This window comes from Heteronotia binoei, chromosome 5, assembly GCF_032191835.1.
Source record: "Heteronotia binoei isolate CCM8104 ecotype False Entrance Well chromosome 5, APGP_CSIRO_Hbin_v1, whole genome shotgun sequence".
Classification (NCBI taxonomy): Eukaryota; Metazoa; Chordata; class Lepidosauria; order Squamata; family Gekkonidae; genus Heteronotia; species Heteronotia binoei.
Window position 1 is genome coordinate 84,816,280 of NC_083227.1, and position 15,811 is coordinate 84,832,090.

The window sequence follows — 15,811 nt, forward strand, 5'->3', positions numbered from 1 at the left end:
GTATTGTTCTTATCATCAGATCTCAGCACCTAAACAGGGTTAGTCCTGATTAGTATTTGGAAGGAAGACCATCAAGGAATACCAGGGTCACTGGAGGAAGGCAGTGGCAAACCACCTCTGGACGTCTCCTTCCTTGAAGACCCTATAAGGTTGCCATAATTCAACTGTGACTTGACAGCACTTTCCACCACCAGCAGATCAAACTGAATCACTAGTCTGTGCCCTCCAGCTGTGACTTGACTAAACTGTGGCTTGTCTGAGAACTGATAAATTATCAGCAACAAATCACATTGTGCACTGGAATTTTCATCCTTCTTTCCCCACATGGCCTGTTTGGCCACATTCCTGTAGTAAGTCACAAAAGTAGAAAATATATTTCATGTTGCTCTCAAATTTCAGTCAAATCATAAAATGGGACCCAAGTATGAGATTATTCACATTTAGTTAAAAGCAGCCACCTTTAAGATACATTAGCACACAGAAATTTATTGTTCCACTCACTAAATTTATTTTGCAGCACTCTGTTTTATGATATTTTGTTCTGGTCAAGTGGACCCTGCGGAGCAATGAGTCACAGGATTTCTTCAGCTTCTTGAGTAGAGAACCAGTAAAGTCAAACAAGAAAGAAAGATTTAACAAAGAAAAAGACTGATTGGCACTTTGGTTTTGGATCAGACAGTAGCTGAAGTTACGCAGACTATTCTATGATATATCTATACTAGTTTTATATAAATTGTGGGCCAGTGTGGTATATTGGTTAAGACTGGTAAACTCTGGAGAACAGAGTTTAATTTGGAGAACTGAGTTTGATTCCATACTCCTTCACATGAAGCCTGCTGGATGAGCTTGGGCCAGTCATAGTTTTCTCAGAACTCTCTCAGCCCCACCTACCTCAGTCACAAGGTGACTGTTGCGGGGAATGGAAGGGAATGTGATTATGACATGCTTTGAGACTCCTTAGAGTAGAGAAAAGTGGAGACTAAAAACAATTCTTTTTCTTCCTTCCAGAAAGCATCTCAAATTGTTGAAAATCATGACTTTTGTTCAAAATACTTGAATGTTCTGTGGCAGCAGCCTTGAAAACCATGCCTACTGTGTGCCCCCTTAAAAGCATAAGCACCTACAAGACAGACATAACCCTCTGTCTATTTAAAACTTTAAAGTGTCAAGCTAGACTGGTTTGAGTTCTACTGACTGCACTGCAGTATGTGGGAGCAACAGAGGGCTGCCAGCAAAAAAGTTTTAAAACAAGGGACATTTAGGAGCAGTGGTGCGTATTCTGTGCAGAGGAAAATGGCGTATCTTGAAATACTCCATGCAAAATATGTGAACTCTGTTAGCCTGCCATTCACCTCACGGCCAGGTTGGGCCTCTCACCCCTGCCCTCCACTGTAAATGATCCATGAAAGCAGCAATCTTGGCTCACAGATCAATTCAATCTGAACTGTGGTCTGAATATTAGACAGGTAACATTGTAGTTCTCTACTTGCACAATCTTTTAAATAAACCAGAATATTCTTACAGGTCAGTCACACCAATGTTTGAAAATCTTTGGGGAAAGTAATGAAAAGATACAATGATATCCAACATCACTATCTTTTGTTTTAGCAGCTGCTAATTGTTCTCATGGCAAGAACCATAATCTCAGCAGCTGCTCAACACATCCACATCCACCATATTTACAACTTTAAATCACGCATAATCAACATTTTTGTCAAAATGGTGACCGATGGGTTCATATTCATGAGTAAAAACAGTGAAGTCAAATGTGAAAGTCAAGTAGCAGTGTTCATTTTGAAAGAAATTCGTAAAATTTGGAATTGGAATTATTACAATACTGTAATAACGAATTTCCAGGTATCCCTATACCAGTCCCCCACCCCCCAGATTTATGGGTTGTTTCCTATGGAAAAATAGGAGATCTTTTGGGGGGACTGGAGTATGTGGTTTTAGAACACATAGCACCAAATATTCAGGAAACCACCAAACAAACAAAAGGGCAGGATTACAGGACTTTTTTTTTTTTTTTAGCAGGAATGCACAGGAATGTAGTTCCAGCTTGGTGTCAGGAAATGTGGCCTAATATACAAATGAGTTCCTCTGGGCTTTTTCTACAAAAAAAAAGCCCTGTGTGAAACAATGGTGACATCAAGGGGTGTGGCCTAATATGCAAATGAGTTCCTGCTGGGCTTTTTCTACAAAACAAACCCTAGGTGGGAACACTTTTCCAGACCCCTGAATAAGATTACCCCAGCCATCTTGGTTTCCATTGTTTCATATGGGGGGGAGGGGAAATGCCATGCTTCGTCTAAGAGAATGTCAAAAAGTAACAGAGAAAAACTCCTCCCTACACACACAGAGAGAGTAGGCCTGTCAGACCCTCCCCCCTCGGGTTTCTCCAGAAGTGAACTTGCATCATCAAATTTGCAGTGCCAGCCCCCCATCATGTCAATGACCCCAACCCCAGCCAGTTGTAAGGCTCAATCTGGTACCAATACCCGCCCCCCCAAAAAAACCCCAAAAGCAGCCCGTCACAAAATAAAGCAAACCACCAAAAACACCAAACCTGCCTGGTTAGAACTGCACTCTGTGACCAAGCCTGAGAGAAAAAGACCACTCTGTCTAAGCCAAAGTCAGCCATTTTCATGAGTTATTCTGGCCTGACTGGAACTTTTGTGGAGTAACAGTTATTTATGTTTAGGAGGGGGGAGTGTTATTGACTGCCTACTTTGGTTTGGATTTTTGTAAAGGTTTGGTACTTTTGGAGTTTGCTTTGTTCTGTAGAGTTGTGGTCATTGCTTGGAGGGCATTTTTTCTCTGTCTCTGTTGTTTGAAGGGTATTGGACAAATAGGTCCAACTTTATGGACCCTTGGACAAGATGCCACTAGCCATCCTAGTCTTCATTGTTTCTTACTTGGGGTGGGAAAGATGCCATGCCTAAAACCTTCAATCTAAACTGTCAATATAACCTCCATCTACAAGTGCACCTCAAAACTCCAACAGCAAACAACAATAAACCAGTACAAACAACAGAGACAAGGGTCCATAAAGTTGGACCTATTTGTCCAATACCCTTCAAACTTTGGGGGTCTAGGGGAGAGTGTGGTCTTGGTTCCCTGCAAATGTGGAACTATTTACTCTAAAAACCACAGGAAATATCAACTGATTTTTTTGTAATTCCACGAAGTTTTATAATTTCACTTTTTAATTCTGTAAATATACAGAATGACCCCCAAAAAAGTGTTTTTTGGGTATAATTTTTGCTCAGGGGTTTTGGTATGTACATACCTGTTGTCCAGCCCCTATGGAGATTACTTGTGCATTCAGACCATCTAGTCCTTTTTTATGAAAATGGACTGACACCAATTCTCTCAGTTCTCTGGCAGGAGTCTTTCATGGATCTTCAACCTGGAATAGATTCTACCTCTGATATGTATTTTCCTCTTTTTCATGTAATGTCTTAGCAATTACAAATCCGCTTTGCATTTCAAAACATTCCATTTACTTAATCTTAATATAAATCAATTGATACATCCCACTCACATGTTTGTGGCGTTTTTCACCCCTTCAGCCCATGGTAGGTTCTCAGAACATGTTCACCCAGTGACAAGTAGTCACCATAAAGAGGGGACAACCAGGAGAAAACAGCCATGTGAATTGGCACTAAATCAGGCAAACCACCCCAAAATTATGCAAGGTTATACACACCTCTTTGGTACAGATCCCCAAAATTTTTTCTAATAAGTTCAGATTTACTGGGAATGCATTGTGCAACAAATACTGCACCCGTTACAGAAAGACAGCAAGGCTGGAGGCAGCTTTAAATCTGAAAGAATAGTTATGGAAGAAATAATTATAGAGTTTGTGAGATCCAGCACTACAACAAATATTCATGCTAGGCAACATTATACAAACATTTCCACATTTCAGCTGGCTTCAGTATTCATGACAGCTTGTCAGTTTTTGATGGATGATAGAAGATTCCATTTCTGAAGTAGAACGTATCCTTTACAATTCGGGATCGGCCATGAATTGGTGTCTTGATGTCTTTAACAAAATCCCCTGAAAAATGTGCAATAGAACAGATTATATGGAGGTTAACAGGAATATGGGAATAGCATAAATCTGAATGTGCTGAATACAGTCTGTTAGATTTTATACCACCCTTCTTTGTATATTTTAATTAAAATACAGATAGGTTGCAAATACAAAAAATGAAATTTCAAAACACCACAAAAACTGTCTTTTAAAAAGGATTAACAATTAAATCCATTAAAGTAAAAATGTTATCTGAGATGTGTTTTGTATAAAATAGGTAGCCAGGCTTGGCCCTACTTTTATTGAGCTATACTATATGCTTTCTACTGATGCTTAGCAAATCATAACTAAATAAAGGATCTGCCAAAATTGAAACATTTTGAGTTGTCTTCTAAAGACTAGAGGTGCTTACAATGCTGAAGCCAGGGTGGGGCCAGTAGGATCACAACTCCACATGAAATGGATCTGCCCTACCTCAGAATCTTTAAAAAACAAAACTGGCTTTTCAACTTGTGACAATTTCATTTTTAATGAACAAGAACTCCTTTTTCAAATAGGAGAATGTCTCCACAGCAAGAAGGGAGGTTTAGGTTTTCCTGGCCTCTCAGCTTACGTATGAAGTGGCCAATCTTGCTTCTACAATTTGCTGTCTTACAAGTCATTCTGCATTAACCTGGCAATCTATAGAGCAGTGTTTTCCATTTACAGGTTCGTGACCCAGTGACGCCACAGAAGCCTCACTACTGGGTCACAAGAAAAGCCAAAGCTAGCCCCACCCCCAGCAAAGCCAGCCCCGCCCCGTCTCTGTGTTGTGCAGAGGAGCTGGGCTGCCTCTCCTTCTTTCTTCCACTCCCAGTGTTTGAGAGAAAAGCTAGCATCCCCTGGCACTTTAGATCCATGAAGTGTTCTTCAAGGTACGAGCTTTCATGTGCCTTGCAGTATGTTCTTTTGGGGAGATTTCCCCGGGAGGCCTGAGCGGCAAACAAGGGTGTGTGTGTTTTTTTCAGCCAGGAGGGACAGGGAGTGGGCATTCCAGTAGCTATTTTTTTTTTTTTACCAAACGACCCCTGAACAGATTTTTTTTCTTTGCCCCCCCCTTCCTTTCCCAGCAAGTGATGCTGTCTGTAGGGTTGCCAAGTCCAATTCAAGAAATATCTGGGGACTTTGGGGGTGGGGCCAGGAGACTTTGGGGGTGGAGCCAGGAGACATTGGGGGCAGAGCCAGGAGCACAGGTGTGACAAGCAGAATTGAACTCCAAGGGAGTTCTGGCCATCACATTTAAAGGGACAGCACACCTTTTAAAATGCCTTCCTTCCATAGAAAATAATGAAGGATAGGGGCACCTTCTTTTGGGGCTCGTAGAATTGGATCCCCTGGTCCAATACTTTTGAAACTTGGGGGGGTATTTTGGGAAGAGGCACTAGATGCTATACTTAAAATTTGGCACCTCTACCTCAAAAAACAGCCCCCCCCGAGCCCCCGATACCCGCGGATCAATTCCCCATCATTCCTTATGGGAATTGTTCATGGAGGTGCATAATGGCTGTGGGGGTGGGGCTTCCCGTGCCGGCCAGCTGGCTGGGGGAGGGGGGAAGCCTGTAAAACTGGGGGATCCCCCGCTGGGACCTGGGAAGCCTATCTGTCTGTATTCTTGGTGCTGGGAGGGGGGGAAGCAACAGTGGGAGGGCTTCTAGTGCCCTGGCCCCACTGGTGGACATTCTGGTGCTTTTGGGGCATTGTATGAGGGAATTTTGGACTGGATAGTCCACTGGCCTGATCCAAAATGGCTCCTCTTATGTTTATGTTCTTTCTTTCCACGTCTTTCTTTTCTTTTCTTTTCTTTTCCTTTCCTTCCATTTCAGTCTTTCCTTCCATTTTTACTGGATGAAACTTTTCTGTTCATCATACTGTTGTTGCAGACATAGGAGCTCTGCCAATGAAAAGTTGGCACCCCCAGTTGTAGCCAGGTGGCCTTCTATGAGATTTCTGTTTGAGTGAGTGAGAGTAAGAGGTGTGGGGCTGTAATGTACTGGGATCGGCGCAGTAAGAGACCAGAGTCAGAGAGTGATTTCAGCAAGCTTTACTTCAGGAACACACACACACAGACTGAGCTCTGTTCAAACTTTCCGCTCCTTTATACAATTCTTCCCCCCTTCTGATTGGTCCTTAACTATCTACATGGATTGGCTATTTACAGGGCCCTAAGGGCCTATCAGGGTACAGTATGAGCCTGGATGTTGATTGGCTACTTATGTTTCAATCCTTCCCCTGACTGGGCACGCTTAGGCCTTCTCTGGAACCCTGGTGTGGAGTTCAAGCTCTGACTTGTTCGGCTTCCCTCCAAAAGTAACAGTTCTCCCATTTGAGCCTAGGACACAACAGGGGCAGAAAGAGATTATTAAGAACATAAGAGAAGCCATGCTGGATCAGGCCAATTGCCCATCCAGTCCAACACTCTGTATCACACAGTGGCCAATACACACACACACACTGTGGCTAATAGTAACTGATGGACCTCTGCTCCATATTTTTATCTAAACCCCTCTTGAAGGTGGCTATGCTTTTGGCCGCCACCACCTCCTGTGGCAGTGAATTCCACATGTTAATCACCCTTTGGGTGAAGAAGGACTTCCTTTTATCTGTTTTAACCTGTCTGCTCAGCAATTTCATTGAATGCCCACGAGTTCTTGTATTGTGAGAAAGGGAGAAAAGTACTTCTTTCTGTACTTTCTCCATCCTATGCATGGAGAAAGTAAAGAAAGAAGTACTTTTTTATTATTGGAGATTACTGCGGTATACCTCAACAGCACTGAAGAGATGGTACTATGAACTTGGCACCATTTTACTGGTCCTGCTTTTAACAGCTGTCTGACACCAAAATTAAACCCCTCCTGTAGATATTAAAATGGATGAAAGTAGTTCACTGGCTAAGTATCTGCACAACAGGTTGCTTTTCAAGGCATGGGAAACACAGCCAGTAAAAAGCTGTGAGCCCCTCATAAATATCCTTTTTGGGATAACTGCAGAAAAGCTTGTATGAACTTCATATAACTTGAAATTAATTCATTAATTGCAATATAATTCTCTGCTACCTTTCACAGCAATTTCCCCATGTTTCAACCAAAGAAAAGTATGAAAAATAACTGTCAAAATATTTTCTTGAAACCAAGCAAGCTTGGTTGTAGCTTGAGGCAGGGTTCCAGTAGTAGCAGCTGAAGGAAGGGCCTACTAAATGTGTCAGCATATTTTGAGGTAGAGCAGCTGCCAGGGCCCAGTGTGGGTGGTACACAGTGCTGGCATTCCTGATGGCAATAGCAACATCACTCCCAATTGCATACACTGGCCAGTGCTGTTGAGGAAGGGATGTGTAGGTCGTGCAGGCAATTGAACATGGGCATTAGGAGTGCTTGCAAACTGGAGAAAATACACAAAGAGATAGGTGCATGCAGGTGTGGGGGTGAAAAGAGAGGACTGCCCACTTTCCACCCCCATTTTGGCTCAGCATGAGTTTCAGAGAGATTTTTCTGAAAATGAATTTACTTCCAAAGAAGAGGCAGGTTTGGGGGAGTGCCCTGGAAGTGACATCACAGGAAAAGGTGGAGTTTTGGTTCAGTGAGCCCCGGAAGTGACATCACTTGGTCATCACCACAGGAAATGACATAATTTCTGTCTCCCGTCTCCACCCCCAAATTTTAGTGGGCCACAAAGTAGAAGTGTAAAAATAACCAGGCCACGGAAAAGAAAAGTTTGGGAAACCCTGCTATAGACTTTGCAAAACCTCTAAACTATATAGAATTGTTTTGGACTTGAACACATGAAGCTGCCTTATACTGAATCAGACCCTCGGTCCATCAAAGTCAGTATTGTCTACTTAGACTGGCAGCGGCTCTCTGGAGTCTCAAGCTGAGGTTTTTCATGCCTATTTGCCTGGATCCTTTTTAGTTGGAGATAACAGGGATTGAACCTGGGACCTTCTGCTTACCAAGCAGCTGCTCTACCACTGAGCCACCGTCCATCCCCTTAACTTGACTTCACCAACTCACAGGCCAGCAAATGTTTGCAATAACACCTTTCTACTAACATCCCTAAAGATCTGGGATAAAGCTAGAAAACACCTTTTACCACCTAAATCAACATTAACCATCTTTTTGAATCAACGTTGGTTTGCCCCTGGTCAAGATCAGGTGACTTTCAAGGTCTGGAAAAATAAGGGAGTAACACGCATAATAGACTTAACTAATAAAAACTCATTTATTTCCAAAGCAGATTTAGAAGTTAAATTAGGTATCCAAGTTCCATGGTACTGCTTTTTACAAATTCAACACGTTTTACAAGGAGAATTTTGCAAACGTATTAAAAAGCGCACCCACTCCCCTAGAGCAGATTTTATTAAAGACCAAAGGCTTGGTCTCTAAAATCTATCAGTTGCTAATTTCCTCACCCAATGTTAAACAGCCTTACCATCAAATCATCTGGAATGAAGATTGCAATCACAGACTACAGGAACTCAACCGGGATACTATTTATATGTCTCCCAATTTAACATCCCCAATTTTCACAATACGCTTTAACTCATTCAAAATTCTCCACAGATGGTATCTGCCCCCTAGCAGGCTACACCGAATAGACCCTAAAATTAGTCCTAAATGCTGGAAGAACTGTGGCCAGTTCAGTGATTTCATGCATTGCTGGTGGTACTGTCCGCTTATCAGGGATTTTTGGAAACAAGTTTTGTCTGATATCCATATTATAACTGGAGTTGAAGTCCCAGACCTACCTGAATCAGTTCTTTTAGCTTACTTGCCTTCCTTTTCTGTTATAACTGGAGTTGAAGTCCCAGACCTACCTGAATCAGTTCTTTTAGCTTACTTGCCTTCCTTTTCTGTTATAACTGGAGTTGAAGTCCCAGACCTACCTGAATCAGTTCTTTTAGCTTACTTGCCTTCCTTTTCTGTTAATTTCATATTTATTGTCTACTGCTAGACAAGTTGTAGCCACAAAATGGAGAGACAAAGAACCTCCTACAATCCAACAATGGCAAAATAAACTCTGGGAATCTTTTGTGTATAGCAAGATCTCAGATAATGCCTTAAGGCCAAATCTAGTAACTTATCAACAGAAATTTCAAGCTCTTTGGTACCCCATAGTACTCCGTGGTACTCACAAATCATAATGTCATTCCAAAAAATGCTTACTATCAAGATTTGCTTTACTTCTAATGTTTTGACATGCATCTTTGTATTTATTTTAGTAAACCAGACCTTTTCATTCATTCTTATGTATTACTGTAATGAAAATACTCGGATATATATAGTTGTTTGTTTTTTATTTTTTCATTGAAATGACTTATTTATTTTGCTATCCCTTTTGTTGTAACCTCTATTTATTTCAATAAAGTTTGATTTATGTGCAAAAAAAAAAAAGGAGAATGTCTGTTAAAAATAACCAAATGGCAAATGGTACTGCTGAAAATTCTACCAATTTGATCTGATTGTCCCCGATTCCCCTTATTGACAAGGCCGGATCTAGGGGGGGGGGGGGCGCAGAGGAGGGTGCTTGCCCTGGAGGGGGGGATGCCAAATTGAGTATTGGGTCAGTTCTATTCTATGGGCCCATAAGGTAAAATGGGCCCATAAGGGGATACCATTTTTAAATCCCCCCCCCAAAAAAAAACCATGTAGATCCGGTCCTGCTTATTGCATGCTGCATGGTAACCTCAATCACACTTACATTTAAGTGATCTCCCTATAGCTACTGTGATTGTAAGGATGGTAGGGAGCTTAAAAGGATTAAGGGGTAACTTGAGAAATGTGTCCATTGTAAGTGGGTAAAACCTCTGAATTTAATTTAAAATATCTCTCCTTCACTGGAGATCTTCAAGTAGAGGCTGGACAGTCACCAGGAAATCTCTTGTTCTGAATTTCCTGCAATGAGCACAGAGATGGCTTGGATGGCCTACAATAAACCTTCAACACTGAATTATATCCAGCCTGCTTTATCACTCTCACTTAATTTCCCTCTTTACAAAAGTCCACACCACACATGGCTTTTGTCCATGGAGTTTCCATGATCCCTAGCATCCATGTTTTGGCATTCAAAGGGGACTCCTTCCTCTCTCTTTTACCAGCAGAAAAGCAAGGGTTGCCAATCTCCAGGTGGTGGGTGGAGATCTCCTACTATTACCACTGATCTCCATGAAATAGAGATCAGTTCACCTGGAGGAAATGGCTGCTCTGAAAGGTGAACTCAATGGTATTCTACCCCATCAGAGTCCCTCCCCCACTCAAGCCCCTCCCTCTTTGGGCTCCACCCCCCAAAACTCCAGGTATTTCCCAATTCTGAGCTGGCAACCCTGGTTTAGCAGGGTGTAATTCTGCTTAGTATTGTACTGATAAATACTGGAAAGACCTGAGCACTAAAGTAACAAGTTGCTGATCAAAGGAAAACTAGAAAACAACATGAGCCGGGCTCTAGGAGTACTAGCTTGGAATGCAAGCTAGACAAAGGGGAATTGGCTATCTGAATGCTATTAGAGAGGAGAATTGGAAGGGAAGTGGCATGATAGAGCTGGATCTCATCAGATCTCAGAAGCTAAGCAGGGTCAGTACTTGGAAGGGAGACCACCAAGGAAGACTTCAGAGGAAGGTGGTGGAAAACCACCTCTGCTTCTCACGTGCCTTGAAAACCTTTTGCCAGGGTCGCCATAAGTTGGCTGTGACTTGACAGCACTTTACGCCCACAGAGGGTGGAGAATTAGCATAAAGGTAGCCACCTCCCTTTTTATAATAACTTTTATTGTTTTCTTTAGAGTTACCTGCATAATAAATGTCCAATTAAATATTCATAACATTCTTTTTAGAGCATGGCTTGTTTAATAAACATTTTTACATTTCATTCTTATCTCTTGTCTCATTGCCTGCCCATCCTACACCTAATACAAGCCAAGCTGCCAGAGTACAAATGGAAAGTGTCAAAGTAGAAGCAAAAAACAAGATCAGATATAGAAAGAGATAAGGCTGCACCCTCCCCTTTGTGATAGTGTGGCCTAGGAGATGGGACAGAAACCCATGCTGCCATACACCTGCAATCATCACATACCAGTTCAAACAACTAGGAGTCATGCTAATTGCCAAATGAGATTTTCAGACTCCTTTGCAAAACCTCATGACTTGAAAGCTGATAAAGAAAAGAGCAAAATAAACATGTCATTCACTTCCTGGCTTTTGGTGAAATTCACATTAGGGATTTAACTGCCCCCATAGGGATAAAATGCACGAGTTCACCATCTGTGACTAAAATGACTACATGGGCTGTCCAAGGCTCAGCTCCGCTCTCACCTGCTTTTATAATTGCTTGAAATAGTTGATCTTAGCCAAACAGAACCTCAGAAGGTAGCATTGCTAAGGGATGAAATTTCTTTTTCCAAAATTCACTTTTTTAGATATAGCCACTGGTTCATCTTACTTTTCCTTTCTGTTTCAAAAGAAGAATTTGTCTTTGATTTCTCTTTATTTTCTGTTACATCTCTATGCACCCTTCTGTAACCTCAGTCTTCCTGTTTTTGTAATGTTATAGAAGACCATCAGGGGCTCAAGCAGGAGGGCAGAGAAGTCTGGGAAGACACTACCTGCCTCTGAGTATTTGCGGAATGAAATGCTGAAATTCTGTAGAACCTTTCTTGAAACAGACTCCAAATTCCTAAAAGGGGGGGGGGTATTTTGTTGGATTTCAGAGGGATCTTGGGTAAAGAGGAATTAATAGAATTCCTGTTAAAGTTAGTATGAGTCTTTTTGCTACAGAGAAAGCTCTGCTGGCCACCACCTTTGCTCCTATATTTACATTGGTATCTGGCTCCAGAATTAAACCAGACTATTTCACCTCCCTATATGGTTCAGTCAGATTTTCTGCCTTGCTTTCTGTTCTATTTTCAGAACACATTCAAGATTATCCGATTCAAAGATTGGTCAGAGTTTTCTTTTTTCTTTTTAACTTCCCCTCTTGCTTTTACACTTTGAAATTTGCTCCAGCTAGCAAGAGGGAAGCAGCTTTCTGACTGATGCAAGGGTCAAACAATCACTGCTATGCGCAGCCATGTTTTGACAATGGTGGAGGTTGGGTACAGAATCTGCAATATAACATTGGGGCGGGGGGGGGCAGGTTCTTGGGAGAGGTTTTTCCCAAGAATTGGAATTCAAGTTGCCTTGCCCACAGGGGGAAATGGGAGGGAATCAAACTGGCTTACAATTTTTGTAACTCTGTTATGAATGGCTTGAATTAAAGGCAATGTTATGCTCTTTAATTTTGCATAAGGTGTGACTTCATTTTTTTTTAAAAAAATCTATTGAGTAGGTATAAACAACCGCACCCCAAAACTTTTTATGCACAGCAGGTGTATTTCTACTTACAATTACACAATTGGAGATCTCCATTGAGGTGTGTGTATGTGTACACACAAAGGTCTGTATATCTCTGCAAAACAGTTCCAAAACCTTTAATCTGAGCCTTGGATTGTTGTTTAATTATTGCCAATTTAAAGAAAACAAGCTGTCATTCATTTTTACTCCTCCCTACCATAAAACATATATTCCTGGCAATGTGTGAATTCCAGTTCTTTCAGGGTAGATCATCAGGAAAACCCATGCCCCAATATTGTGCCACAGAATTAGGGTTGCCAAGTCTAATTCAGAAAATATCTGGGGACTTTGGGGGTGAAGCCAGGAGACTTTGGGGGTAGAACCAGGAGGCTATCACATTCCATATAATAAATAAGTAAAAATACAATACAGCAGTTCCCTTGAATACAGTCTTCATTTCCTCATCCCCAAAGAACTGCATATCTGCGTATACCCTCTCTCTCTCTCTCTCTCTCTCTCTCTCTCTCTCTCTCTCACACACACACACACACACACAGAGAGCAGCCAAAATAAACAATTTGCAATCCCACACTGGGGCAATTTACTCATGAGTTGCTGAAGTTCCAAGTTCTTCAGACTAACACAGGAAAACCAAAGGTTCTAGTTTACCCTTTACTATGCAAACAACTTCTGAAAAGACTGTAAAACAAACGGAGGGTCTGGGAGCTTCACAGCTAACTGGAAGCAGCCATGTTGTTCTGCCAGCTCACCCCACCCCCATTCAGCCTGGCCCCTACAGATTAAAAGGCACAGACACAAATCCAAAAAGCAAGCCTTTCTAAGCATCTTCTAGCATTCTGAAATGGAAAGGCACATGGTAGGGGCAGAGCTTCCACCCGCCAGCCTGCTGACTGGAGTTGGGAAGGAGCTTGCATAACCAGGGGATCCCCCACTGGCATCTGGAGATTGGTAAGCCTGAAGATTATCCACAGAACCTAAGTTTTTTACCATTTGCTCTTCCACTGGACATGCAAGCCAGCCAATGAGCACTTCTTTTGCAAGCAGGAAAAGAGTTTGCTGTGAAGAACTTGTATGTGAGTGCACTGCCTCAGAGAGGTCACAGTTGAAAGCTTGTACATATGTACACAGTTGGTCTTCTTGAATAAGAAGCTGTGAGATCTTCTTAAGTTTTATAGTGCCCACTGAACACAGCTCTGCTTTAAATATATTAATGCACAAAACAGCCGGTTAGTCATGCTTTGAAGAAAAGATATAAAAGCTTTATCATTGAACAAGGACTGCCAACGTTTTTTTCCTGGATATTTAACAGATGCCTGCCTTGCCTGGTAAACTGAAGTTTAGTATTTCCATTCACTCCATATCTCTGCTAGGAAGAAAAAGTTTCACCTATAGAATTTCTTCAGTTTATGTATTTAATTCATACCCCACTCTCCTCCCCAAAGGGGACATGAAGCAGCTTACATCAGTTTTCTCTCTGTTATCCTCACAACCACTCTGTGAGGTAAATTAGGCTGAGTGTACATGACTGGCCCAAGATCACCCAGCGAATTTCCATGGCAGAGTAGAACGCCTTGATCCAGCAGCAGCCATTGGACTGCAAATTGTGACATATGAATAAGGCATAAAATTGCCCCAATATAATATCTTGGTTCCTTGGGGACTTTGTAATAGATATTCCTCAAAAAAAAAAAAGCCAATAAGTATAAGAAATAGAAAAACAAAATAACTAAAAGTAACTCAAAAGCTCCCTTTGTTTTTGCATTGCTCCCAATAAAGCAGACTTTCCTACATATACTATGTGCTTCTCACGCTGTTTTTTTTTGGGGGGGGGGTGTCAATATGGCAGCCACCAAACAAGTTATACATACCTAAGCGCCAGCCATACTCCCATGATGACAGCACCGGGTAGAGGAATTTCTCTTCAGGGCTTTTTGTGCTTCTCTCTTTAAGGTAGCGCTGTCTGCCTTTGCCTTCATAAGAGATACCCTGGTACAGCAGCTGTGTTGTCTGTGGGGTTGGAGCCCTCATCTCTGGAAGGCGTTCTTGAAGGCTCAGCCCTGTCTTCTCCTCTGGTAGTTCCTGCTGCTGCTTTGGTGGTATTCTTTCTTCACAACTGGGAAAGCTTGTCTCTTCCCTGGTGGGACTGATGGGAGGCAAGAAACCTTTCCTTCTAGAAATTCCATTGTCGGGCAGCTGCCTGGGGTATTTATGCCCATACTTTGCCTTCCAATTGACCCTGCAAGAGGCCTCCTTGTTGATCAGTTCTCTCCAGCCATCCTGCTCTGGCGTGGTTAATAGGCCCTTCATAGCCCTGGACAGATGACTAGAGAACAGCAATTGTGTGCCTGGTATAATTTAACGCTTCCTGTTTCTGGTGTCCAAGGAAACATGCACAAAAGAGCCAGGCTCAAATTACAGTCAAAACAGGGTCTGCTTCCTGCCCTCCTCCTGTTCTGCACAGAAAAGCTGTGTGGGGGGGGAGGTCATGTGTGAGATGCTCCAAACCATAGCAGCTCTGAGTTTGATGCTGTAATCAGCCAACAGGTGGAATTAGTTACTAGATAATCCAATCAACTCTCTGTGTTAGTAGAGCTGGAAAATCAAAAAAAGGAAAGAGCACAAAGGAACATCCTCCCTCTTCTACCCAGTGTGTACAGATCTATTTGCTCTCCATGTGCGCTTTGTAAAACTGGGGAATTAAAGGCAGCGTAATTAAACTTAAATGGTTGTGTGGAAATTAGAAGTGTTGCATTTGAGTTGCACATAAGCAGGCGAGGGGTTTATCAAATCCGTGTTCTTCAGCTCTGCTGGAATCCATCCAAAGTCAAGCAAAGCAAAACTCAGCAGAAGCCACAAAATGTTAGATTGTCTATCACTCCATGTGGTGCCTGCATTCTTTCCCCTGACCATGAAATTGGCCCTGTGCCCTGCTCAAAACCCACCCTGGGGTTTGGATGTATAACACGGGTCTGAAATAAATGAATGAGTTTTGACTGGTTCTGTGTGCTACATAAAAGCCCCCTTCTATCCTACAGTGGCCATGGCAACCATAGAAAGGAAGTGTGGTATATGGCTTACACGCAGCGTGGAATTATAGCGTGTGGAGCGGAATATATGCCAGTGTATGGTGTCTTTCATTTCCTTTGAAAGGATACCACATGGGCTCTTAAAAAGTAAGCACCTTGGTTCTTTTTTAAGCCTTAAAAAGCACCAGTAACAGCCTACAATGTGAGCAGAGGGAGCTGTACAGAGGAGCCACTCCATACCAGCTATCTGCTACCTTCTTTCCCGCTTTAATCACACTGCAAGAACAAGTACAGAAACTCCCCATAGATCAGACTATTTGGCAGACTGTTGGAAAACATGACAACAACCCTTGTAGATAACACAGCAACTT

General features: G+C 42.2%; 1 protein-coding gene across 1 annotated transcript; it reads right to left on the reverse strand.

Annotated features, from left to right (window-relative positions):
• Positions 1–3,480: 3,480 nt before the first annotated feature.
• LOC132572556 (protein ATP6V1FNB) lies at positions 3,481–14,910 on the reverse strand. The gene is made up of 2 exons (XM_060239723.1): positions 14,283–14,910; positions 3,481–4,063 (listed from the first exon to the last, which is right to left on the reverse strand). Exons 1-2 carry the CDS (start codon positions 14,719–14,721, stop codon positions 3,945–3,947), a joined length of 558 nt encoding a protein of 185 aa, XP_060095706.1. The 5' UTR covers positions 14,722–14,910; the 3' UTR covers positions 3,481–3,944.
• Between the last annotated feature and the right edge of the window lie 901 nt (positions 14,911–15,811).

Coding starts and splice junctions, on each gene's coding strand:
- LOC132572556 (XM_060239723.1), bottom strand. CDS start 14,721: ATGAAGGGCCTATTAACCACGCCAGAGCAGGATGGCTGGAGAGAACTG. Junction 4,064..14,282: donor GGAGTATGGCTGGCGCTTAG/GTATGTATAACT, acceptor CACATTTTTCAG/GGGATTTTGTTAAAGACATC.